The sequence below is a fragment of the Taurulus bubalis genome (genome assembly GCF_910589615.1).
Source record: "Taurulus bubalis genome assembly, chromosome: 9".
Classification (NCBI taxonomy): Eukaryota; Metazoa; Chordata; class Actinopteri; order Perciformes; family Cottidae; genus Taurulus; species Taurulus bubalis.
Window position 1 is genome coordinate 5,861,627 of NC_136597.1, and position 23,982 is coordinate 5,885,608.

Here is a 23,982-nt window from a genome sequence, read left to right on the forward strand (position 1 = left end):
GCAAAGAACCTCACTGAAGGCTTTCCCGCGATGGAAAACATGTTCTCAGTTCTAGTTTCCAATGACGGCTCCTCAGACAGTTCTGTGTAACAAACCATCAGACGGGTTCAGGTTAGCGTTATTCAGGTTGGTTCGTATTACAACTAAAGTGAAGAGGGATTACAGTGATGTATAGATCATCTTAGAGATGCCCTTCAGACACGTAAACGTCTGTAAACGATGATGATGGTGATCCTGACACTGTTGCCTCTGTCAGCCTCAGCTGCTGTGGTCTGCTGCCGTCTCATCTGGAGAGAGTGTGGGGAAGTTTGGGAACCGCTTCTGATCTCACTTTTCTGGAGTAAGATACGCAAACAATAACCCATTCACGTATCATTTTTCCTTGCATGCTAAAGCAGAATCACTGATGACACTCAGCATACATGTAGTAGTAGTAGTAGTAGTAGTAGTGATGTAGTGGTAATAGTGTTATAGTAATAATCTGTATGCACACTGTTAATAAAAAAACTCATGCAGTCATGTTCTAGTTTGTAGTTAATATTAATGGCAGTGAAATGTTTAACCTAGCCACTGTGCCCTTCTAGCAATCCCCATATGAATCCATGGTAAATTCAGCCGTAGCCATGAATCATAATGCAGCGTTATTTTTCTGATCTTTTGCACTGATGTGTATTTCTCTTCAGATGTATTTTAAGCAAGCTAGATTGAGGTACTCATCCATAGTCAGTGTATAGTCCGTTACAGACGGGAGTAACAGCACAGAGGCAAAGCAATGTTTTGCTGTGGACAGAGAACTGAAGCAGCTATACATCCTCTCTTCAAAGCCACAACATTTTCTGGAGGTGACTGCTGCCCCGACCCACGGCAGGACATTGCTGTGCTTCCATGCTGGTACTCCTGTTTATGTTTTCACACTACACTGACTCCATATGCGTGTTTCTTCGTTTTGGCAGCTGCCCGTGGCGTGTCGTACCCTTTCTTGTCTCTGACATTATTTTTATCCCACATTCTTGTCTCAGTCTGTCTGGTAACAGCTTAGGCAACAGAGGTCTGAGGGTACTGTTGGATTTCCTGCCCCGTCTTAGAAGCATCCAGGAAATAAAGTAAGACTTTTGGCTAAAAGTCATTCCAAAGTGATTAGACGTTTTCTTTTGATCTTTATAGCAATCATCTAATATAAGGTTGCAAGATATGCATTTGATAAGAATGAGTATCATATTTTATTGAGATAGGAGGGCGGGTTTTAAATGGAAGAGACTCTTGGTTGGTTATTTGGCAAACGCTGGACTGCTATTTTGTCACCAAACAGGTTCCAAGTTAAATATGTCAGCGCTGGCACCTGCTGCATTTACCTCAGGGCATTATTCGGTATGAATGGCTCATTGTTTTTGTGTGTGCTTTTCAGTACCAGTAACAATGGGATTGGCATAGAAAGAGTGGGGATGCTGGCTGGTGCTTTGTGCTCCCATAACAACTTAACACACATCCACATCAGGTATTGTTGTACATTTTAGACATTTAATGATTTTATTAGAGCAGCAACAGTGTCAGCACCTGTTTCACCAACATGGTGAGATGCCAGTTAGACAAATAATGCTTTACAACTCATTTGTGTCTGTTTGTGTCTGCATATAAATGAGTTGCTTGAGGATACAATGTTGTTATTTACTATAACCTTGTGTTAAAATGTGCAGTTTGTTAAACTGATTGTGTTCTGTTGTTTTAATAGTGATGGAGACGGACAGCAGGTGATCCTGAAGTTCTGCCCCGTATACAAAAGGTAGAAAATCTGAAATCCTCCACACATCTGGATACCGCTGTCTGCTTTTTCACGAGTCAGCAAATACACTAATTATAAGCACCTTTTGTTTTAGGCATGACAAACAGCAGAAAAAGATGTTCAGGTACAGTAAGCCGGAAAAACACCCTTTTGACTTTCTTAAAATACATACAGTCTACCACAAGTGATGAAATGAGAAATAAAGAAAACATGTGAATCTTCTTATTTTATGCTGCAGAATAAACAACATCAGTATCCCTCCATCCAATATGACCACACTCTGTAGACAATTGGTCCAGTGTCGCTCCCATTTGGAGTTAGAGTAAGTTTTATTAATGCATGTCCACACATTATTATTTCATGATTATGACCGAACAGGGAGACATTGATGTACTTTTATTTTGTGGTAGTTTGTCTCACAGCTCATTGTCGGATAAGGCCATCGAGAATCTGCTGAAGGTCCTGTCCAAGATGACATCACTGCAGAGACTCAAGTAAAACATACACGCATGCATGGATTAATTTATGTGGATGGTTTGGAAGATAGAAAAATAATATCATTGTGGAAATCTGTTGCAGCGAGTACAAAACCAGCACTGTGCCACTTCAGCAGTGTGAAACGGGGTAGTGGCACAATATAATGTTGTATTCTAACAGAGCATGAAGCATTAATGACGCCATATTTCATTTGAATAGAAAAACACCTTCAGGTATGGAAGGAACCAAAAGCGGTGTCCTACTTTGAACTCAAGACTCTGCTGTTGCCTTCAGGGTGTCAAGGCTGAGGCTTTTAAACTTTATTTTGTTTGTCATATTACATACATACATGAAATTGGTCTTCTGCATTTAAGCCATCCTTAGCAGGGTCAGTGGGCTGCTGAAAAGCGCCCGGGGAGGAACTAGGTGTTCAGTGTCTTGCTCAAGGACACTTCGACGTGCGAACTATGGGGAGGCTGGGGATCGAACTGGCTACCTTGTGGTTTCATCCCATGAGCCACAGCAGCCCCAAAAAGGGCTTTATTCTAATTGTGCCAAGTGTACTGGCAACTTCACCACAAAATTGCTTGTTTTCAAGCCGTCATGTTTCTAATAATACGGGGTCATAGGTGTGCCATTAAAAAGAATAAATCAAAACAAGAAAACTATTGTATAATTAGGATTAGCTTCCCTGTCTATTACTCTAGTTAATGCAAAACCATGACCTTTAAAGATTGAACCCAGCATTTATTGATTGTATTATTATCAATTACCACCTTCACATTTCATTTGAATCCACTCTATCCCGTTCTTCTTCAGTGTCAGCCACAGCATCACATCCACAACTGGAGCCCTGATGCTGGCCAGATGTTTGACTGTCAGTCAGCGAGTCACCTCAGTGGAGCTCAGGTACTATTTGTTTTTAGCTTTTTTTTGGGTATCAGTCTGATCTGAGTTATTATGTAAAATTGTCCCTGCAGGAATTCTATATGTTGTTTTTCTGTAATTTATGAGAGTCACTGATAAGGTTTTTCCTAAATACTGCTTAAACCTCTTCTTCAGGCCTCAGACTGCATCCTTCATCCAGTTTGACAGTGTGAAAGCAGAACAAGCCAGCTGCAGGTCTGTGATCAGCAATTGCAATATTTCTTTTTGAATTGTATAACAACTTGGTGGGTGTTTGCTTTTCAGATTGCTCAGTTAATCACTTGTCCAAGCATTCATTGTACATACAGTATATCAAGGCTTCTTCTTTGCTGCAAATCTACAATTTTGTAAATAGGAGAAAATATTCTCATTTGTTTTTATTTTTTTTATTTTATTCTATTTTATTTTAGTGTTTGAGAGAAACATACACTGTCAGCTTTATATTTTGTTGTCTAAACTGCGAAACTGAAACAACTTTTTAAAGCAGCACACGTAATGTCATCCACTGAGAGTCACCAGAAACAGGGAGTAATTGATTATCTTGTTATGGGATGTTAGTTAGATGGACATCGTTGCACTGAGAGAAAATTAGGAAAATAAAAGGTTTGAATGTGAACACACTGTAACTGTCTCAGCATGTCTCACTGACTGTGTGCACACAGGTTAACTCATTATAGCCTGAAAGGGGACAACTTGGAGAGACTGCTGGAGACCCTCCTGCAGGGTCCTCAACTGTCGGTCCTGGAGTACGTGCCAAACACAAACCCAGTCTTACTCACACATTCACTAACAGCCATTTACTTTCCGTAAATACCGATACCTGTGCTGACTTCCACACTGTTGGTGTGGATGCTGACTTGTTCTTTTTTTTGACTGCAGTTTATCAAGTAACCAACTGGAAGATGAGGGAGTGAAGCGTGTTGCGGATTGTCTTCAAAAGCTTAAAATCACCAGCTATGTAAAGTAAGTGATTTTGACCAATTTCAGTTCTATATTTGTTAGTACCCGTTTGTTAGAAATAAAAGAGGAAATTCAGTAAATTCCTGCTACACACATTTAGACATGCAGCTAGACCTGTGGTGTAGAATGCTACAAAATAATACTAAGTAAAGAATTAATTTAATAGATTAGAGCCTTATCGACGTAGGTATTTTTAACCAGAATGTTGGCAGTGTTAATAGAAAATGCTCCAATAATTGTGATTGGTTTAGTATTTATACTATATTTGTTATGTATACAATATTGTTTACTGTTCAAAATGTATTATATAATTTTTTTTTTATTGATTTATGTCTATTGTTGCTTTGATTACTGAGTTAATTGTTAACTAGTATATTTTATTTTAGTTCATATCTTTGTCACAATTCTGAAATAATAACATTTTAATCATAGATCTTATTTACAACAGACATTATTTTTTAAAAATTTGCCTATATATTGTTATCAGTTTTTCTTCTATCCTTTAATATCAAAATGGGATTAAACAACAAAGTTCACCCACAGTGTGTATTTAGAGCATGTTTGACAGTAATATTACATTCATGATAGTAAATGGGATAAATCTAGAAGAACCCTTTACTGGTCTCTAATGCGTCCTCATGCACAGTCTGAGCAACAATGGCCTGACGCAGCAGGGGATGATGGATGTGGCCGACACACTGTGCACCTGTACCAACGTCTCGGGTGTAGAAGTCAGGTAGGTCTGTGCATTGTGGGAATGAGTGAACAAAGGGCTGAGATTAAGAAAAAAGTAATTCAATGAATTGTGGAAAGTAAAAAAAAAAGTCTTGAAGTATTTTTCCCTGTCTTTCTCTTTGTCCATGAACTCAAATGTCTGCTGGTAGTTTGGAAGCAGAGGAGAGGTGCCTCGTCTGGTTTACGCAATATGATGGTTGTGTAAAAACGCTGAGGTACGATAAGAATTCATAATTACAATTGTACAAGTGACAAGCAAGTAATTGTGCAGAGGCTTTCCATTTGAAGTGGGGTAGTATGAGGCACTGTATTAGTCAGTATATTAGTAGTATTAGTAGGATTACTATGGGGCAGTGTATTGCCTACAGTGGATAGCGGTGGACACACCCCCTATTTGGCGAGTCCTTTGAAAGAAACGTAAACGCTTTGTCAACCTAGTCTTGTGGCTTTGAAGAGACCAGATGGATAGAACGGCTTCATTTCCCCATTTGAAAAGACGCCATGGAAAAACAAAAAATGTATAGACACAAGTATAATGCGCACTTAAACTGATGTTGATCCTTTCAGGTGGGCCTGTCTGTTAGGTGGCAAACACACGTTTAGCTTGCACCTTTGAGAAGTCTACATGTGTTGTTTGATTCTTTGTTCTCTCCCTTCTGATCTGCCTCCCTGCCAGGGTCAGAGACAGCAGTTTGGAACGTGGCCATCTGGTCAGACTAGCAGAGATTGTGTCTATCAGTCCCAGTCCAACCAAACTAGAGTAAGTACCCCTCCATCTTCCCAACATTTTATACTGCCGCTCCCATCAGATGAAGAGCTTCTCTACAACTTCAGCTTTTAAGGGATTTTAGAAAACAGAAGTGATTTTTTTTCTTTTTTTTTAAACATATAAATGTTATTGCTTTACTGAATTTTTGTTGTTGTTGATCAGGGGTCTCAAACTCAATTTGGCTGGGGGCCACCGCTGGTATTGTGATCTCATTGGAGGGCCACACAGAAAGCGCAATATTTCTTTTTACATTCATAACATATTTTCATCATAAAAAAGGCAACCAGCAGTTTCTATACATTTTTATAATAGTTTTTAACAGTGCAAATATATTTTATTTTTTAAAATAACTTATTGAAACTGCACCGAACCAACAAATGCATGACATTTGTACTTTATTCTATTTCTTGCCAGACACTTGGCAGCGCTTTTGCTCACACAGCTGAGCCACATTGACCTGATCCAGGTCAATGTGAAACCCTGATCCAGGTCACAGTGAAACCCTGTACAGCTTCAGTACAGCTTCACGATAGGCATCACTAAGCCTGGACCTGCACTTGCATTTATTAAAGTTCATAGTCGAGAAAGGTTTCTCACAGATATATGCTTCCAAAAAGGTACATTACCCGACTGATCCCTTTTTTCTGCTCAGGGCAGGATGGAGGCAATTCTCTCAGAAAAGGTCCAGTCATGTCTGGTTTTCCTTCTGCCTCTGAATTTAGCTTTTAGATCTCTGTTGCAAGTCAATAAGTTCCATTTGCAACAGACTCGGAACTGAGAAATGACTTCATACTACAGATAAAGCTTCATGGGGTGTGTGCACATGGAACATTAATATTACAACAGTTTTTGTTTTCAAACAAAATATTTACTATATATTTGAGTCAAAATATGTTCTATAGAAAAACAAACTATTTACAATGTTTACACAATGTGCATGTTTCAGTTTCGTTTTTTCAAGAACAGTTTTCAGAACAAGAACAACATGTAGTCTGTATCTATGTGTGTACTATGTACACTGCAAGTTTTTTTTTTCTCAGGTGGTAGTGTGTTGTCTGTCTGAATAAAAACCAGTTATCTTTGCAGCGTAGGTGTTCATTGGGTAGTTTCACACAAAATGTCGACTGACACCTGAATCAACAAATCATGTGAAAGGAGAAGCTGGACACAGGCTGTGAGCTCCTATGAGAGGCAGTATGATCACACAGAGAAGTGGGGTGGAACCTCTAGACTTTGGCACATCGAGCAGCATCTGAATCTTTTTCTACTCTAACTCGCACTAACACTAAGTGTCAAGTAGGGGGGCCACAAAATATCGGCTCGCGGGCCGCAATTGGCCCACAGGCCGCGAGTTTGAGATCCCTGTTGTTGATGAAACCCACCTGAAAAAAAATTAATGGACTTGTTTGGTGTTTATTTTTATGAGAGAGTGTTTTTTTTTATTTTCATTATTGACATTTTCCTGACAAATTTAATGTGAGTATATGAATATACAATTTGAGGGACATCCACTGATTTACAGAGGTGTGTCTCAGGTCATCCAGTTTATTTTACTACTCTGAGGTTTGTCCACAGGTTCAAGAACAATTTGCTGCAGTCGGATTGGATTGAAGACTTTGTGGCACTGTTAAACAGCAGCCAGAGAGGATGCAGCATCAGGTAGGAATACAGTACACAAAAGATGTTGCCTGTGTGGGAAAGCAAATGTATGGAGCTTATTTCTTCCACTTCAACACAAGCGACTTATTAGCTTGAGAGTAAGTATACACTCTGTAATCTTTTAGGTTTTTCTTTTTCTCAGCATACAATCCACAATGTGTGTTAGTCTCTGTACTTCTGTCTAAATAGTTGAACGAACTTGTGTAATTGTTGAAATACTGAGCTGTAGCACTCTCTCTTTCTTGCCAGTATTGAGGAACGTTGGATCAGATCTGAGGAAGCTGTGACTTTGTTGTGCCGCTGTCTGCGTGTCAGCAGCAACATACAGACTATCAGGTCAGATACGAGATGCATACGAGTAAACACACGCTGGGACACACAGGGGTCAGCAACCTTTCCTATCCAAAGAGACATTTTGCCCTTCTTTCCACCAAATAAAAATCGTCTGGAGCCGCAAAGGCTATTTGATATCACAGAATATAAAGTTTAATATATAGTCATATTATAGATACAAAAACTATAGTTTGTTGTATTTATGAAATTATAGAACAAGAATTAAGACAATTCTTGACATTCTATTGCTATTTTACCTGTTATAATTATCAAGAGGAGAGAAAAAAATACAGTCATGTGTCGGCTACATTGAGGTCAATTAAACACCGGCCTTGATCCCTCCTCGTATGTATGGCTCATGGGATAGAGTGGTCGTCCTGTAACCACAGGGTAGCAGGTTCATACCTGTCCTCCTCACAGTGTGCTGTGATGTTGAAATGTCCTTTAGCAAGACACTGAACCCGTACTTGGTCCCCGGGCTCTTCACCGCAGCCCACTGCACCTAGAATGCCAAGTATGGTTTAAATGCAATAACTTATTATTTGAATAAAATAACTGTGAAATAAATAGGCCATGTCCACACTAGTACGTTTCCATTTAAAAACATATGTCTCTTACTACGTGTACACTGAGCGTCCAAACTACGACGGAGTTTTAGACTTGATCACCGCAAACGGAGGAGTTTGGAAACGCTCCCGAGGACGGATCTGTTTTAACTAACGGACGCCTCACTGTCTCACGACTCTGCATATCATAAGTAGCCACCTGCAGGGAAAGACGCTTGACAGCGACCTGATAGGATGTGACACAATTTTAGTTAAAAATATTTAAAAAAAAAATATTTTCAGTGACACAGCATTACCTCAAACTCCAATATAAGAGGTGTTCCCTTTGGAGGATTGTCCACTGGGCAAAAACAAAAGATATATATATATATATATATATATGTATATATATATATATATATATATTTATATATATATATCCGGAACCACGGGTTGCCGACCCCTGCTCTAAGTAGTAGTGCACATATTCAAACTCACTTCAAAAGGCACACATATGTGTGTTTGCATAAATAACGATGTGCTAAATGCATTCACCTTGCAGGGTTCACCACACCACGCTACATCTGTCTTTGAAGAAGTCCACTGAACTTCACAATCAGAAACCGTTTATTACCAGGTATGTTTCACGTACGAGGAATTTGCCTTGGCGGGTGGTGCATACATTAGACAATAAACAATAGTCGACACCTGGGAACGCCTCGGGATCCCCCAGAATGAGCTGGAAAGTGTTGCGGGTGAGAGGGAAGCCTGGGTCGGCCTTCTGGGCCTGCTGCCACCGCGACCCGACCCCGGATAAGCAAGCGGCTGCGAATGAATGTATGGACACAGTGCAAGAAATAGAAACATATTACATTTACAATAGAATATAAAATAAAGTGCACAGACAAACAGATAACAGAACTTTAAACAAGTGTACTGTAAGTGTATGTTAAAGTGTAATGTGAAAGTGGCAAGTGTATTTAAATATGAAGTATGAAGGGATGTGCAAGGTGTGCTTACCTCACTCAGATAATATGTTTAGGTTGCATATTTTAAATAAAGTACCCTCCCACTCCAAAACATGGTTAGTGTATCGTTTCTCCACGTGAAGAAACGGAAACGTGAAGCCTCCAGTGCACAAGGAGGAGACCTCTTATAAATGTCTGGTGGGGTCTTTCATCTGATTGATCTACATTTGACTTGTATTTGTGTTTTTAGTGACGGCTCTGCAGATCTGACTCCACGAATGGCCACAGAGAAAATTGGGTACTTTTTTTCTTTTACATGCAAAGCCAATACCTAGCAGTGATGCAGAACTCCATCACAGTCCCACCTATCTACTGGCATACTATCAACTTCATGGCAGCTTGCTATAAATAGATATATGTTGACCATTAACAAGGACGTGTAATGCAATGACCCTTCTGTCTCTCGAAAACAAATTAGGCATTGCCCAGTAAAGATAACCTTCCTCTGACATAAAATGTGGTCTGCACCTAAAGAGTTATTATTCATCTTGACAGAAAACAAGATAATCCTGAATGTTTTTGAGAATATAAAAGAGTCAAACGTGCTGTCCCAGTAGCTGATAACAGCAGGGAAAAAATGCTAGCACATAACTTTTTGTACAGGTCCTGAATGAAGTATAGTCTCCTCTCCTCTCCTCTCCTCTCCTCTAGCCTCATGGACTGTGCATTAGAGGGGTATCACCTTGCATCTATGAAGAGCATCATCTCGAGTTGTCCTTTACTGACAGAGCTGGAGTTAGTACTCTCTACTTTCTCTATGAATATAATATGCACATGGCAGTTGCAAGGGAGACATATTTGTAAAACAAAAGTAAATCATCTTTGCTGTCGTTATTTGCAGTTTTTCCCACAACAGCCTGGGAATAGAGGGAACTGAGTTTCTCTGTTCTGTCCTGCCCTCGCTGCCAAATCTTACTTCTCTCAGGTGAGAGCTTCTCGCCACACTGGACACCGTTATAAATGTATAATGTATATTTCAAAGTTCTAGCATTGAAAGTTCTAGCATGCCAAGCAACAACTTGTGTCATCTGCAGTATTGGTTCCAAAGAGGCTTCTGTGACTGTGGTTGAGAAGCTGTCAGAGGCCCTGCTGAAGGCTGCAGCCATTCAGTGCTTAAAGTGAGCCGCACACACACGCATTTTATGACCTGTCTAAAGCAACAACAACAAAACGTTTATGAACTCAAATTAAATCTTTATTTTCCCTCTCCCAGTCTGTCAGGTCATGTGATCAGTGACACAGGAGCCCAGATTATGAGCAGAATGTTGCCTCGGCTAAAATCACTCAAGTAAGCATTTATCATTCAGGATGCTTCTGTAGAAGTGAACATTACATGATCGAATCCATCGCCACCATGTCAAATAAATAAAGTGCTTTCGCGATAATTGCTCGTTGGTTTGTTGAAGACATGGCCAACATTCTCATTAAGTATGTAGACATTAGACGGCATCCTCATTGGACTTTTCCTCTCTAGTCTGTCTCACTGCGTGTGGTCAGCGTCTGGAGGGCTGCAGCTCATCGAAGCACTGGGAGAGTGTGTCAGTCTGGAGGACCTTTGGTAAGAGACACACACACACACACACACACACACACACACACACACACACACACACGCACACACACAGGCATATGAGTGAATGAACATGTGTCCAAACATGTCTGAATAGAGAGTGGCTTCTATAATGTCTTGAAGTTCCTAGTCGGTGCGTGTGCCTCTGTTGATGTGTGTGTGTGTCTGTGTGTGCCTCACAGTCTGGACTGCTCGCGGCTGAACGAGGAGAGCAGGACGCTCCTGGCACAAGCACTAAGGAAAATCAACTCTATACGCAGTCTCAAGTAAGACCCACCATCTGTTCTGCTTCAGCTATCTCATTAGAACTTCTGACCTTTCCGTGTCATTACGAAGGCTAATCGAGTATAATGCTGCCAGTTTATAGTGCATTAAGTATTTATCTGATATATGGAGCTAAGCCCACCGAGCTATTTCAGGCAGACGCTTTTACAACTACTGCGGTACTGATGCACTTTACACATATCCGGTTCCTCTCTGCAAATCTGGTCTATTTATGATTTGCTGCTCCCACTCAATCTGCCAAAGCTCACTCTCACTGCTCACATTACAGCCACTGTTACTGCCGCTCTTCATACCAGCGTGTCATCGGCTTCACATGGACCTCACATACATATGGGGGTCGGGGGATTTCTAATCCCACAATCCTCCTCTTCCCAGTGGGAAATGTACCATTCCCTGTTCGCTCATAGTGCTAAGTTGTAAATTTCTGTTCAATGTTGAGCTGCAATGTCAGAACAGAATAGACTACATAGTCAATGTTGTTTGTACAGCATATGAATACACATCCTGCCCACATGAGAGATATCAACTACTAGCTTGGAACCAATTCAACAATTTCAATGAGCATTTGATTGCCCAGATAAACATTACATTTTACCGTTTGCTTATGCATATTGTGTGTGTGTGTGTGTGTGTGTGTGTGTGTGTGTGTGTGTGTGTGTGTGTGTGTGTGTGTGTGTGTGTGTGTGTGTGTGTGTCTGCCAGGCTAAATAAGATTTCCACAGAAATGGGACCATCACAAGCAATCGGTGTGCTAGATCTCCTAGCTGCTATGGAGGGACTCACAAGGACGCAGGAGATAGAGTGAGCATGCTCACATGCAAATATGACGAACCGTGTCATAAAAGGCGTGTTGTCGTCGTCAGTGATGTTGGATGTGTTTTTTCTGTTGTGTCAGGTTGGAGGGCTGGAGGATGGCTGATAGAGGGATAGAAGAGCTGACCAGAATCCTTCCTGTCTGGACGGAGCTCAGAAAGATCAGGTAGGCAGGAAGGTCTTATATATATAAATATTATATAAAAGGGTAGTTTAACTCTACGATGGGCCCTGACAGTAATGACTGCTCTTATTATCAACAGGTAAAAACGTACCTTGTCTGCCTCGTAAATTGCTGTGTGCTCAGATTAGATGCATTCAAATATCAAATCAAAAAACATACATAAATTATTATTTTTTTTAATTAAAAACTAATTAAAAATTAAATTAAAAATCAAATTAAATTAAAAATTTAATTAAAAGTTACATTAGAAGTTACTATTCATGCAGCGGTTATCCCAAAGACAAGACATAATACAAGTAATGTGATCCTTCATAAAACCAATCAATTGCCCTTTCCTTTGCTTGATATATTATAATGATACAAATATCAGTTACACTAATGACTATAGTTAAGATAACAATCATGCCCCCTGCTTGTGCTCTTTTATTCTTCCTCCTTGTGTTTTTTATTTATTTATTTTACTTGCATCTGTGCTACATCTGTGTTTGAAATATGCTGTTTAAATAAACTTTAAAAGGCTTTTATAGTGTGTTATCTCTGCAGCTGGCTTCATGGCCCTTGATTATCATTTGTGAAAGTAGCACCACCAAGCGCTGGTATCGAAGAAGACACTGTGACAGTAATGAACCACTACTTGTTTTACAGCTACTGTGTGTGTGTGTGTGTGTGTGTGTGTGTGTGTGTGTGTGTGTGTGTGTGTGTGTCCATGTGTCTGTTTCCAGTCTATCAAAGAACCTTATCAGCGACCAGTCGGGAGACGTGCTCCTGGAGGCTTTGAACAGCTGTACTCACCTGGAAGAGCTCCAGTAAGGACAGGATAATAAATAAATAAATGTTTTTATATGTGGCTCATTCCTGTAAATTATGTTTTGGAAAAACAATGTAGGAGGTAAAACATCTGTCATGTGTTCATTCACACCTGCACTGCTTGTACGCAATCAGTGTCTCCCAGTCTCCTATTGGTCCAATTATTATAATATTTGTATTACCACATGTATGTCTCATCCTCTAAATAATGTTCAGTGCTGCAAAACGATAATTTCCCATGTGAACTCTTCAGCTGTATGATTTATCGTTGCATTATCTGTATCGTTTGTCTTTTGATGAAAGAGGAGAATAGAAATTAGACATCTTACTCTGCATATTTATATCGGTACAGACTGAAAACTCTGAAGTTTGTGCTTCCTTACAGTCTGCCTAGCAACAGCCTCGGGGATCTCACGGCTGCCAGGATGGCCCTTGTTCTACCATCACTGACACACATCACTGTGCTGGAGTAAGTCACACACACACTCAAATTTCTTGTTGACGTATATTTGTCAGACTTGTCCTGAGGTTTCTGTTCTTTATGTGTGTCTTTTTCTAGTATTTCCGAGAACAGGATTGGATATGACGGATCAGTGAGCCTCTCCAAAGCAATAATGTGCATGAAGAACCTCACCAAGATCTAGTAAGACTCTTAAGACTCCTCAGCCTCTGTTTTCCAAGTCACAACCCTGATTGGATGACTCGATACACTGATTACGAGCTGAGATCAAATGTTTCTTTTCTGGTGTGGTCTGGCAGTCTGACTTCTGTGGGGACTTCAGAGCTGTGTCCTGTAGCTGCCAGTCTGGCCCACTGTCCCCTCCTGCAGGATGTGGGGTAAGTTTAAAAAGGATCACGTGATGCATTTTTACAGGCAGCGCTCAAGTATCTCTGCAAAGGTTCACAAATCGACAGTGAGGCATAAAACAACAGGAGATGCTGCGTGTTGAAGTCAAAATGTTCAAACGCATTCCTCTTGTATTCATGCAATAAATCAGAGGCAGAGAAGTCAATCATCAGGGTTTCAGAAAGGTTTTACCTTGAGGTTAACTGGTAAGCTTTGACTTATACATTTGCACTATTGACCTCTGGCGAACTGTGTTGACAGTGTTGAGCTCGTAGAGGCGGGGACACAGTGCACCAAGGCTATTCTTTTAACTCCAACTGTTCCAACCACAAACTACAATTTCAACTTATTCATGGGCAAAACTGACTAGATATTGCACTAATTGGCCATATTTTGAAAACAACTCTTATTATTATTAATCTACATAGAGTGCATTTGTCTATTATAGTGACTTTGATGAAGCTCAGAACACGTTTCATGGGTGAATAATGCTTTAATGTAGGTCATTCCACAGCCTTCACCTTCCTGGCCCTGTATAGTGGACATAAACATGATGGATTATGATTTCAAATGGGAAGTTCTGTGTGTGTGTGTGTGTTAGTGATTGTTTGTCCAGATGCTACACTGCTCCGCCTCTCTCTGTTTTCTAGCCTGGGATGGAATAATTGCGGCGATAAAGTGGCAATGGAGCTGGTCAGAGTTATGCCTCTCTGTCCGAAGCTGATGAGAATAGAGTGAGTTTATGAACACACACACACACACACACACACACACACACACACACACACACACACACACACACACACACACACACACACACACACACACACACACACACACACAGGAATTAAACGGTATGTATGTCCACTATGTTTTATTTTATTATTTTTCTCCCAGTCTGGAGTCAAATGCTGTGAGTGTTTCTGGAGCGGAGGCCCTGGCTAGAGCCTTAGGGTCGTGTCCTGCTCTGCAGCTCATCAGGTAAACTTGCTGTCATGGCGTCGCCTCTTCTTTTCCCGCTGCGGTTTTGAATATCTTGTTGAAGCCATCTATGTGTGCCAAACCAGCTACATTTGTTTTGTTTTTAAGATGCATTTAAAACGTTGAGAATGTTTAGATTGGCCTCCGCTGTGCTTTTCAGGCTGTGGAGGAACAACATCTCCCCCACTGAGGCCCGGAAGCTCAGTCTGAGGGAGAGGAGGCTGAATTTCTCCTCCACCTAATGGGATCTGGGTTGTTGGACGGTGGCGCGGAGAAGTAGCATTCCAGTTCATCAGAATCTGCAGAGGTGAACCAGTCCTACAGCTCCAGCATTAAATGGAGTTCAAGACCTTAAAAAAAAGCAGGTGTTTAAAACCTTCAATGTGTATCTAAGGACTGCAGCAGCTGGTGTCTAATAGACGAGTTTAAAGACCACTATGTGGTCTACTACTGGAGAGAACCCTAGTGCCTATTGCATAGCACTAAACTGTGAATAATGTTAAGCGGGAACAATGCGATTAAGTACAGATGCGCTGTTGAATGGTACTATTTTTATAACTATTAAAATGTATGACTATGCACTAATTGGTGTCTAGTTTTACAAACTGGCGTAACCAGCTGTGTCCTGATATACTGAAGTTGAACTGCAACAGGATGCGTTGCGTTGAGGGACGACCCACAAAGCGTAGTGTTTTGACTCAGCGGCACCTTTTCAGTCTAGTTACTGCCGTGTTTGCACACACTGCTGTTCCACAGCGCCATGAACCACGATGGAAAATAATAGAAAACAGGTTTGCAGACTCTGAAGTCGCTTTGCACCGTAACGTGTTTACAATAGTTAGAGGCCACATCAGTGAAAACACAACAAATCATAAACTCACAGTAAAAGGAAGAGTTGGAAGCGGGTATTCTGCTCTTATGGTCATTTTAGGTTGTGGTCTCTATACAATCTGCGTATTTATTTCTGCTGGTGTTGTGAAAAGTTATTTAGTTAGATGTAATTTAAACATTTTTTTTATCTAGGATTTCTACAAGTACTGGATTGTTTTGAGCAGAGACCAAGATGCACTGTGGTAGATCATCCTCTTAATGAGAGTTTTGTGTTTTTGTGATCAGGTTTGACATATTGCCTTTACATTAATAAATTCTGACTTGCACTGAGATGGCAATTGATATTTAAAAAAAAATAAAGAAGAAAAAAAAGACAGTGAGTTTTGGCTTTTATTTACGCGTTACTCAATTGGTTTCTTCACAATTTGTTGGTAAATTCCTTAATTTAAAAAAATATGTTTCATGAACAAACGCAACACAATTTCCACATACAGTACACACCTCATCATGTTTATGTAACTTAATAATGTTTTTTTATTTTGCTTTTATTTTATTAGTCACGATGATGTGTCAATATAACCTAGTTTCAGGAGTACATGATTCAACAAAGGGTGTTTTATAACTCCCTAATATTTAATCCTGACAAATGTCAACAGGAGCAGCTGAAACCACAGCTGTGCCTGTCAGGGACAAACTTTGGCAAGACTCAGTCAGGACTCCCATTATTTCATGTCGCTCTGGCGCTCTCTGGTGGTTAGGACTGGTGGTGCAACTGTGGTGCAGTTTTCTGCTGCGCTGCTGTGTTGAAGGGGCACTTGTTATGAAGTTCAGCTCACTCACAGGGAGTAGGACTCGGCCACAGAAACAGCTGTATCATGTATCACATTTTGAAAACTGAACATGTAGGATTTGATAAAAGTGGGGATTTTGCGAGGCAGAAAGGGAAAATTGAGAACAAAATGTAGAATCCATCTTCTTATATTTCTTATCTATCTCAATCTTGACCCCTCTTTTAAATACCTTTTGCAAGTGCACCTTTGTGTGGTGTTCGGGTCTGTGGGACTTGCTTTCATTTTTTATCAAAAGAAAAATGATAGGATTAATATTTTTTTCAAACTCAGACTCATTGGCTCATTTTCTGTGAAGAACATAAATCAGAACACATTTTCAATGACCATGCCCTGTACACCCACCCGTCACGTTTATATTACATTCAGGATGTTTGAGAGTGAGGAAATTGTAGGGTGTGTGTGTGTGTGTTGTTTTTATGCTTCGCCCGTGTGGTTACTTATCACAACTGATCAAAGTGGCCAAAGGTTTCTCTGCTCAAAGGGCCTTGCAATTGATTTTGGAAGAGAGAGAAGCTTTTGATGATGATGATGATGATGATGATGATGATGATGATGATGATGATGATGATGTAGAGAGGAAGAGGTTTCAGAATGTAAGGGTCACATTTATGAAAAGTCTGTCAGTGACTTTGAAGAAGAGGATGAGATTGAGCATCAGCTAGTTCCAAAATGAAGACGAGCCTCAGGACCAGCCCGTCAGCAGCTAGCAAGTTAACCCTCTGGGGTCTGAGGTCATTTTCTCAATTTTAGATTATTTCTTAAATTCTCCTTAAAAAAAAAAAAAAGGCGGAGCTCGACACAAACTCCACAGGCTCAAAGATCCTGAGTCACATGCGATCTCACAGGCAACAGGAGGTGGAAGTCAAGAGTCTGGGGTGTCCAGCAACAGCTGAATCATATTTCTGTGCCGTTTTTTTCGTGGAGCTATTAAAAAATATGATCATATCTCAGGGTTCTATACTCTAACCTCAGGGTTCTATGCTCTAACCTTAGGGTTATATGCTCTGACCTCAAGGTTCTCTTTGCTTTAACCTCAGAGTTCTATGCTCTAACCTTAGGGTTCTATGCTCTGATCTCAGGGTTCTATGCTCTGATCTCAGGATTCTATGCTCTAACCTTAGGGTTCTATGCTCTGATCTCATTGTTCTATGCTCTAACCTTAGGGTTCTATGCTATAACCTCAGGTTCTATGCTATAACCTCAGGTTCTATGCTCTGACCTCAAGGTTCTCTTTGCTTTAACCTCAAGGTTCTATGCTCTACCCTCAGGGTTCTATGCTCTAACCTCAGGGTCATATGCTCTGACCTCAGAGTTCTATGATCTGACCTCAAGGTTCTCTTTGCTTTAACCTTTAGAGTTCTATGTTCTAACCTCAAGGTTCTATGCTCCGACCCCAAGGTTCTCTATACTCTAACCTCAGGTGCTATGCTCTAACTTCAAGGTTATATGCTCTGAATTCCGGGTTCTATGTTCTGAACTCAGCAAGTTCCAAAATAAAGACGAGCCTCAGAACCAGCCCGTCAGCAGCCAGCAAGTGAAGAAATATGATATGAAGAAAGTGTGACATTGAATGTTCTTCTTGAATAAAGATCTGAGTGCCTGTGATGTCACTTCCTCGTATATGCGTGGAACTTACACATCTACAGAGCCTAATGGAGGAGCCACTCAGAAAAATCAAGGAATGAGAGTTGTTGTCCTGGACACGACTGAGGGACTCAGTGGACACAACATCACATGCGACAATCTTTTTACCTCACAAAAGCTGGACAGGAGCTCCTGAAGAGGAACCGTGGTGGGAACGATTCAGAAAAACTGTCTGAGCTCCACCAGACTGCTGACTACACAGAACAGGCCGGTCAACTCTTCCAAGTTTGTGTATCCTTTGTGCCAAAGAAAGGCCAGAATGTTGTACTCATACACTACAGGAGGAGCATCACTCACATCTTGATTCTAATTTATATTCTTTTTTTATTACATTTTATAAATGAATAAAAAAAACAAGTAGCACATTCATTTATACATGTGATCTAACAAAGGTAAAGTGAAAATACTAACCATATATGCTGTTTATATAGCTTATAATTGGGATGAAGTAAACATCTGTTCAGTATCCTAACATAAAATTGCAGAATGCAGCAGATCCACCAGACACACGACTAGCTGAGTACCAAAAATATGATAACCAAGTGTTAAGGATTCACATAAACAAATGATAGTAGAATTCCCACTGTAATCGTGTATTTTATGATTGTATATATGATTGTTTTAATCTATGTTTGATTAGTTTTAGTGGAAAGCCTCGTTATCAGTCAGGGTATAAAGCGCAATGAGGACGGGTGACTTCTCACATTGCATGTTAATGATAATGCAACAAAAATAGAATACATGCAACCATTTACTTTAGCTAACTCACACAATATGTAAAAAAGGAAATATATTTAAACACAAATTAACAGATGAAGGTCAATGACATGAAAATAATAGTGACAAATAACAAAATATCTGCTAAAATATACTGTAATGCTCACATATATAAAAAGAAAAGAACAGTGATATGACGACAGATAAATACACCAAGGACAATTTAATACAACAGTGTGAATAGACAGCAACCTCAGGGTCCTAAACAAGGATCAAGTACAACAGTCAAACATGAACGGTAATCCACCAGTGGGCTAATAATAATACAATAATATAATATGTTAAAAAAAAACACTCTAAAAGATGCAATTCTGATGTATAATACATATTTGCATTTGTTTGATACACTTAGTTGTTACTACTGTTACTTTTAAGTAAAAATATCTTACTACTTCTTCCACTACTGGTAATGTTACTGCAATGTGTTGAAAAGTAATGAACAGACTTAGGTCGTAATACCTGCATTCACCACAAGAGGGCGTCAGGGAAACAATAGACCAATAGATTTCCCATATTGGACTTTACAATGCAATTTTGATCTTGCAGAAACGAAAGGCCACTGCAATGTTAGAGTATGCTGGCAATTAAAACAACACACGCCAGTGACAACACTCGTCATGTAATACAAGAACTGTATTTATTTCTGGTTGTAAATATTAAACACTGAGAACGGAAGCGCTTTGAACCTCCTGGACAGCGATGCTTTTATTTTGTAAACTCGCAGTACTTCCGGTCGCACGCTAGAGCCGTTAGCTTGACGCAGTTCGGTCCATCAGTGGCGCTGGGCAGAGAGAACAGAATCCAGGTGGCTACGAGGATGGTTTACGTGCACGCACTGTTGCGCCTTCCAGGATACACGGGATAACAAAAAAAATGGCAACTTCTGTTTACACTCTTTGGTAGAAAAAAAGATAAAGAAAGAAAGAAAAAAGAAGCATTGGGGGGATTGTTTTTTCTCCTCAGTGAGCGCGGTAATTAAATAAACTGTGAAAACTGAAAAGCGGAGAAGAAGTTGGACGTCATTTATTCTGGTAAGTGTGGCGTCAGCTTTCATATTTCGTTTCTCGTTGGTATTCCTCTGGAGAGAATTACAGTGAGCTGGTGTTTGTTGTCAGATGGATATGAGGGACTGTGACACGCTCACTTCTCAAAAATGTCCAGTCTGTGCTGGCTGGAGGAAGAAGGACGTGCCATTGTACTGGTTTTATTTTATGTGTGTGTGTGTGTGTGTGTGTGTGTGTGTGTGTGTGTGTGTGTGTGTGTGTGTGTGTGTGTGTGTGTGTGCGCGTGTGTGTGTGTGTGTGTGTGTGAGTGAGAGAGAGCGAGAGAGAGAGTTGCGTCTTTACTCTTTTCATCTGTTTTCAATATAAATGGACACATCTCAACAGATGACTGTTTACATGCTGTACTTCATTCCCATTGGCCTCCACTTTGGCCTGACAGACAGGTGCAATTAGGCTTAATGACGTGCGCGCGGGGTTTACTCCGTGCGGCTCTCCCGCAGAGAGGCCACTCGGGCGTGGACGTGAAGTGTGACTCGGGTGTGAACGTCTTCTCGGTGGGTGTGGCAGGTCCCGCTGTACGGTCCCCGCGCGCACCTGTAATGCACTCAGCGCTGCGCGCGCAACGGGTCCCTGTGCCATGACGCGCGGGAAAGGGCGGTGATGTGGTTTTGAAGCAGGTCAAAGTTGCTTGCAGCCGCAGGAAATAGTTCTAAGCGGAGGCGTGGCATCGGCAGCTTTTGGATTATTATTGGAAGAAAGTGACATTTTTGTTTTTATTTGTCTTCTTCTGCTTTTAGGTGATATATCCCTTGAGTTTCTTCCTGATCGAAGTAAAACACATGATTGAAAAACATACTACACTTATAGCACAGAGCACTTGAGCAGGAGACATATTGATAATCATTATTTTCAATTAAAGGCAGGATATTCTGCAACAGCCGCCCCACCATGCATTGCAACATCATGTATGATTTGTGTAAGTAGTGTCTGGTAATGGCAGACCTGCCGTGTGTCTCTAATTGTCATGAACAAAAAAAAGACAGTGGGGTCTTTATTGCATCCATTCATCACCCATGATCAATCAATACATGATTTAAAGCATCTCAGCCAGTCAAAGCAAGCTGTTCACCCTCTGTGAATGAGTGAGTAAATGAATGAGAGCATTACAATGGTGTGTTCAGTGCATCACCACTACCAGTGTGACATCACAGGAGCAGACCGGGAGGAGCACGCTGGTTGTGACACATTAGTATCTTAGCAACAGACAGCATCCTTTTAGCTCACCGCCCTGAGAACAAAACCTGTTTGGATACAAGGTGCTCTGCGGTTTATCTGTTCTTAAAGCCTTGAGGAAATCATTTCAAATGTGACCCAAGTTATGACCGAGAACATCGTGTTTTTACACTCAAACTGTGTTTCAAGACATGCATGTTTTCTCTTTATGGCTTTCATGTTTTCCTTGCGTGAGGCGTCTCCATTTTAGAGGTTCTGTGATGGCTGTATTTATGTGTGTGTGTGTGTGTGTGTGTGTGTGTGTGTGTGTGTGTGTGTGTGTGTGTGTGTGTGTGTGTGTGAGAGAGAGAGAGCCTACCACAGGGTCAACCTGCAGCATCAGGGTCTCACATTCTGCGCATTGTTTGAATCTTCCTCAGTGTGTATTTCTAGCCAGACAGTATCGTTACTCTAATTAAACTGAAGCCGTTAGGGCTTTCACACCAAAGGAGTGAAGTTCTTGTTTACTTTTCCTCTCTTTTTTTGTGACACATACTTCTAGGACTAAAATACTTATCTGTAAACCACTCATTTCTGTGAGGGAATACACAATCTGCCCGGCAACAGATATGGCCACCGAATGTGTCGATAGCATCTTATTTTCCTCTCTGAAGCGGTGTTTCTTGAAATTCATGATTTTGCCTGCTGTCAGCGTAAGACACACACACACACACACACACACACACACACACACACACACACACACACACACACACACACACACACACACACTGAAGTCATTGCGTGTTATCCTGGACAGCAGCAGTGTATGTCAACAAGAACAGTACAGTTCATCTCACAGAGATCATGCCAGGTGAACCTTTAATCTTTAAATGTTATTTGCAGCTAGTCCAGTACTTTCAATGTCCGAACACCTGCAAAACATATGACCCGCCCAGCGGCCTCTGCTATACTTAGTTTTTTAGTGTATCTAATATTAGCACGCTAAAACTCTAACAGCGGGTGAGTGACCCCTAGGGGTTCCTTAGAGGAACTGCAACAACACATTATTTGACATTTTTATTCATGTATTCATGTTGTATTCAAATATGTCTGCGGATACACACACCAGTTACATGAATACAACATACAACATATTAATAGCAATGCTAAATTGGCCAATTTGTTTATAAAAAACATGTTATTTCCACAACATTGATGATGGCCTCGCTGTTATCCTTGTGCCATCACGTGAGCGAGCTAACCCATGCTAAATCCCTGGGACACCAATCCGTAACGGTAAACAAGTGGCTACATATTATTATTTTAATAGCCTCGTATTGAATGCACCATGGAACAGGTATGTTGATACATGGCACTTTATAGCCCTATACACACATTATTGTAGGCCCCCCTCTATCAGCTAATGGTTCCTTGGCCTGGTCAAAGTTGAAGACCCCTGCTCTAAAATAAGATGGTGTCATGTTTCATATGGCATTTTCTGGTGTTGTTTTTTCATTGCAATGCGTTTACTGTCTGTGAACTTTGTATGTTGTTGTTTGTATGAATTTTGGTGAAACATTTGATTAATAAAGTTGTCTAATCTAATCAAATTGAATGAACATTGCATCAGTTAAACATAAGAATGTTCACACACTTGTGCATTTAGCTCAAAGTGCCAAGAAACAGCCAGTGTGGTGTGTGGGCATGTATGAAACTGGTTGTTTCCACTTATTTCTTTTCTTCTGTACTCCAGGGTGATTAAGTGTAAACTCAGACCATGGCCTACACTCTGGGCTCGACCACTGACGACCAGACGCTCAGTGTGGGACCTCAGCACTGCGTCACCCGGGTGGAGCTGTCCGTCACCGCAGCCAGCCTGCTGGACCGAGATGTTGCCTCCAAGTCGGACCCGTTCTGTGTTCTCTTCCATGAGGTGGATGGAAACTGGGTGGAGGTAAGAATGGAGGGATGATGGTGGGGTAGGAGGAAAACTGACAGATGGAGAGAGAAGTGGAGGACAAAATGTGCTGTAGAGAAGTGAATAAAAAGGCATGTTTTGTCTTCTTAAAACAGGAGGTAAATGGAGAAAAATCAGCAGGGGGGATGCAAATGGCAGATTGAAGGGAAAACAGAACAGAGATAATATATTAGTGTTGGGATCATAAGGAGTCAAACCCATTTCTGTTGCTTCTCCATGCTGTTTATTTCAGCGCCAGGGAGGCGGAGAGAAGAGGATAAAAAGGAGGCAAAAATAAAAAAGATGATTTAAAGAGGATGAAAAATTCTCCAAGTGTCAGAAGCGCTTTCAAGGTCACGTCCACCATGCTGGCTCTTCCAGCAAAGAAAGACAAAAAGCATTTCGTTTGTTGTCTGTGTTGCTGTGCAGACGGTATATGTTGTGAGCCAGATCCAAACTCATGATGCCTTGACCATCTGGCATGAGCCCGGCCTGCTGAGCCCAGTCGGACGTTCCAACGTTTGTGAACGTTCTTCAAACGTTGATCTGGCACTGCTCAGGCGCTGGTCGGGCTGCCAAGTTACTTATACAAGGTTCCACAAGTAGGTTCCTTAATGGACCAGAATAGATGTATTTCTGATATATCTGTACTTGTGTGTATGAATCTATGGTTTGCACAACATGTGTGTTTCGGTGGCCCAGTTAAACCTTATTATTTGGTTCATTATGTATTTGTTTTTCGAGTAAACTGCTGAATACCACACAGCTGAACGCTGGCTTCTGGAGAAAACTCAGGACGGTTGTATGACTGCAGAGTCGGTCCTGTGAGGGTTACAAACGCTGACATTAGAGTTCTATCAATTTGAATGGACATTTGGATGATGGGCAGCTCAGTGTCTCATTGATTAACAAGACAGCTCAAGCAAGAAGGCGCTGCTCTCTGCGTGCCGTGTCTCCTGCTGGCGGTCACTGCCTCGGTCCAACGACGTGAAGGTTACAAGCT

General features: G+C 40.9%; 2 protein-coding genes across 2 annotated transcripts in view; both read left to right on the top strand.

The window, feature by feature from the left end:
• Nucleotides 1–15,769, top strand: part of nlrc5 (NLR family, CARD domain containing 5) — a gene marked incomplete at its 5' end in the record, with an annotated part of 30,793 nt that extends 15,024 nt beyond the window's left edge. Inside the window, 32 exons of the mRNA XM_079224094.1 lie at nucleotides 257–340; nucleotides 1,020–1,103; nucleotides 1,406–1,495; nucleotides 1,730–1,780; nucleotides 1,875–1,904; nucleotides 2,019–2,102; nucleotides 2,191–2,274; nucleotides 3,077–3,166; nucleotides 3,320–3,379; nucleotides 3,847–3,930; nucleotides 4,064–4,147; nucleotides 4,791–4,880; nucleotides 5,029–5,094; nucleotides 5,556–5,639; nucleotides 7,224–7,307; nucleotides 7,557–7,643; nucleotides 9,404–9,451; nucleotides 9,865–9,948; nucleotides 10,055–10,138; nucleotides 10,248–10,331; nucleotides 10,427–10,501; nucleotides 10,688–10,771; nucleotides 10,966–11,049; nucleotides 11,771–11,869; nucleotides 11,964–12,047; nucleotides 12,788–12,871; nucleotides 13,258–13,341; nucleotides 13,432–13,515; nucleotides 13,632–13,709; nucleotides 14,370–14,453; nucleotides 14,617–14,700; nucleotides 14,861–15,769. Coding sequence (XP_079080220.1) covers nucleotides 257–340; nucleotides 1,020–1,103; nucleotides 1,406–1,495; nucleotides 1,730–1,780; nucleotides 1,875–1,904; nucleotides 2,019–2,102; nucleotides 2,191–2,274; nucleotides 3,077–3,166; nucleotides 3,320–3,379; nucleotides 3,847–3,930; nucleotides 4,064–4,147; nucleotides 4,791–4,880; nucleotides 5,029–5,094; nucleotides 5,556–5,639; nucleotides 7,224–7,307; nucleotides 7,557–7,643; nucleotides 9,404–9,451; nucleotides 9,865–9,948; nucleotides 10,055–10,138; nucleotides 10,248–10,331; nucleotides 10,427–10,501; nucleotides 10,688–10,771; nucleotides 10,966–11,049; nucleotides 11,771–11,869; nucleotides 11,964–12,047; nucleotides 12,788–12,871; nucleotides 13,258–13,341; nucleotides 13,432–13,515; nucleotides 13,632–13,709; nucleotides 14,370–14,453; nucleotides 14,617–14,700; nucleotides 14,861–14,942 — 2,542 coding nt within the window. The 3' untranslated portion in view covers nucleotides 14,943–15,769. The remainder of the gene's footprint in view (nucleotides 1–256; nucleotides 341–1,019; nucleotides 1,104–1,405; nucleotides 1,496–1,729; nucleotides 1,781–1,874; nucleotides 1,905–2,018; nucleotides 2,103–2,190; nucleotides 2,275–3,076; nucleotides 3,167–3,319; nucleotides 3,380–3,846; nucleotides 3,931–4,063; nucleotides 4,148–4,790; nucleotides 4,881–5,028; nucleotides 5,095–5,555; nucleotides 5,640–7,223; nucleotides 7,308–7,556; nucleotides 7,644–9,403; nucleotides 9,452–9,864; nucleotides 9,949–10,054; nucleotides 10,139–10,247; nucleotides 10,332–10,426; nucleotides 10,502–10,687; nucleotides 10,772–10,965; nucleotides 11,050–11,770; nucleotides 11,870–11,963; nucleotides 12,048–12,787; nucleotides 12,872–13,257; nucleotides 13,342–13,431; nucleotides 13,516–13,631; nucleotides 13,710–14,369; nucleotides 14,454–14,616; nucleotides 14,701–14,860) is intronic.
• Nucleotides 15,770–19,723: 3,954 nt separating this feature from the next.
• cpne2 (copine II) overlaps nucleotides 19,724–23,982 on the top strand; it is a gene marked incomplete at its 3' end in the record, with an annotated part of 39,359 nt that continues 35,100 nt past the window's right edge. The window contains exons 1-2 of the mRNA XM_079223760.1: nucleotides 19,724–19,834; nucleotides 22,776–22,976. Of these exons, the coding sequence (XP_079079886.1) occupies nucleotides 22,800–22,976 (177 nt within the window). The 5' untranslated portion in view covers nucleotides 19,724–19,834; nucleotides 22,776–22,799. The remainder of the gene's footprint in view (nucleotides 19,835–22,775; nucleotides 22,977–23,982) is intronic.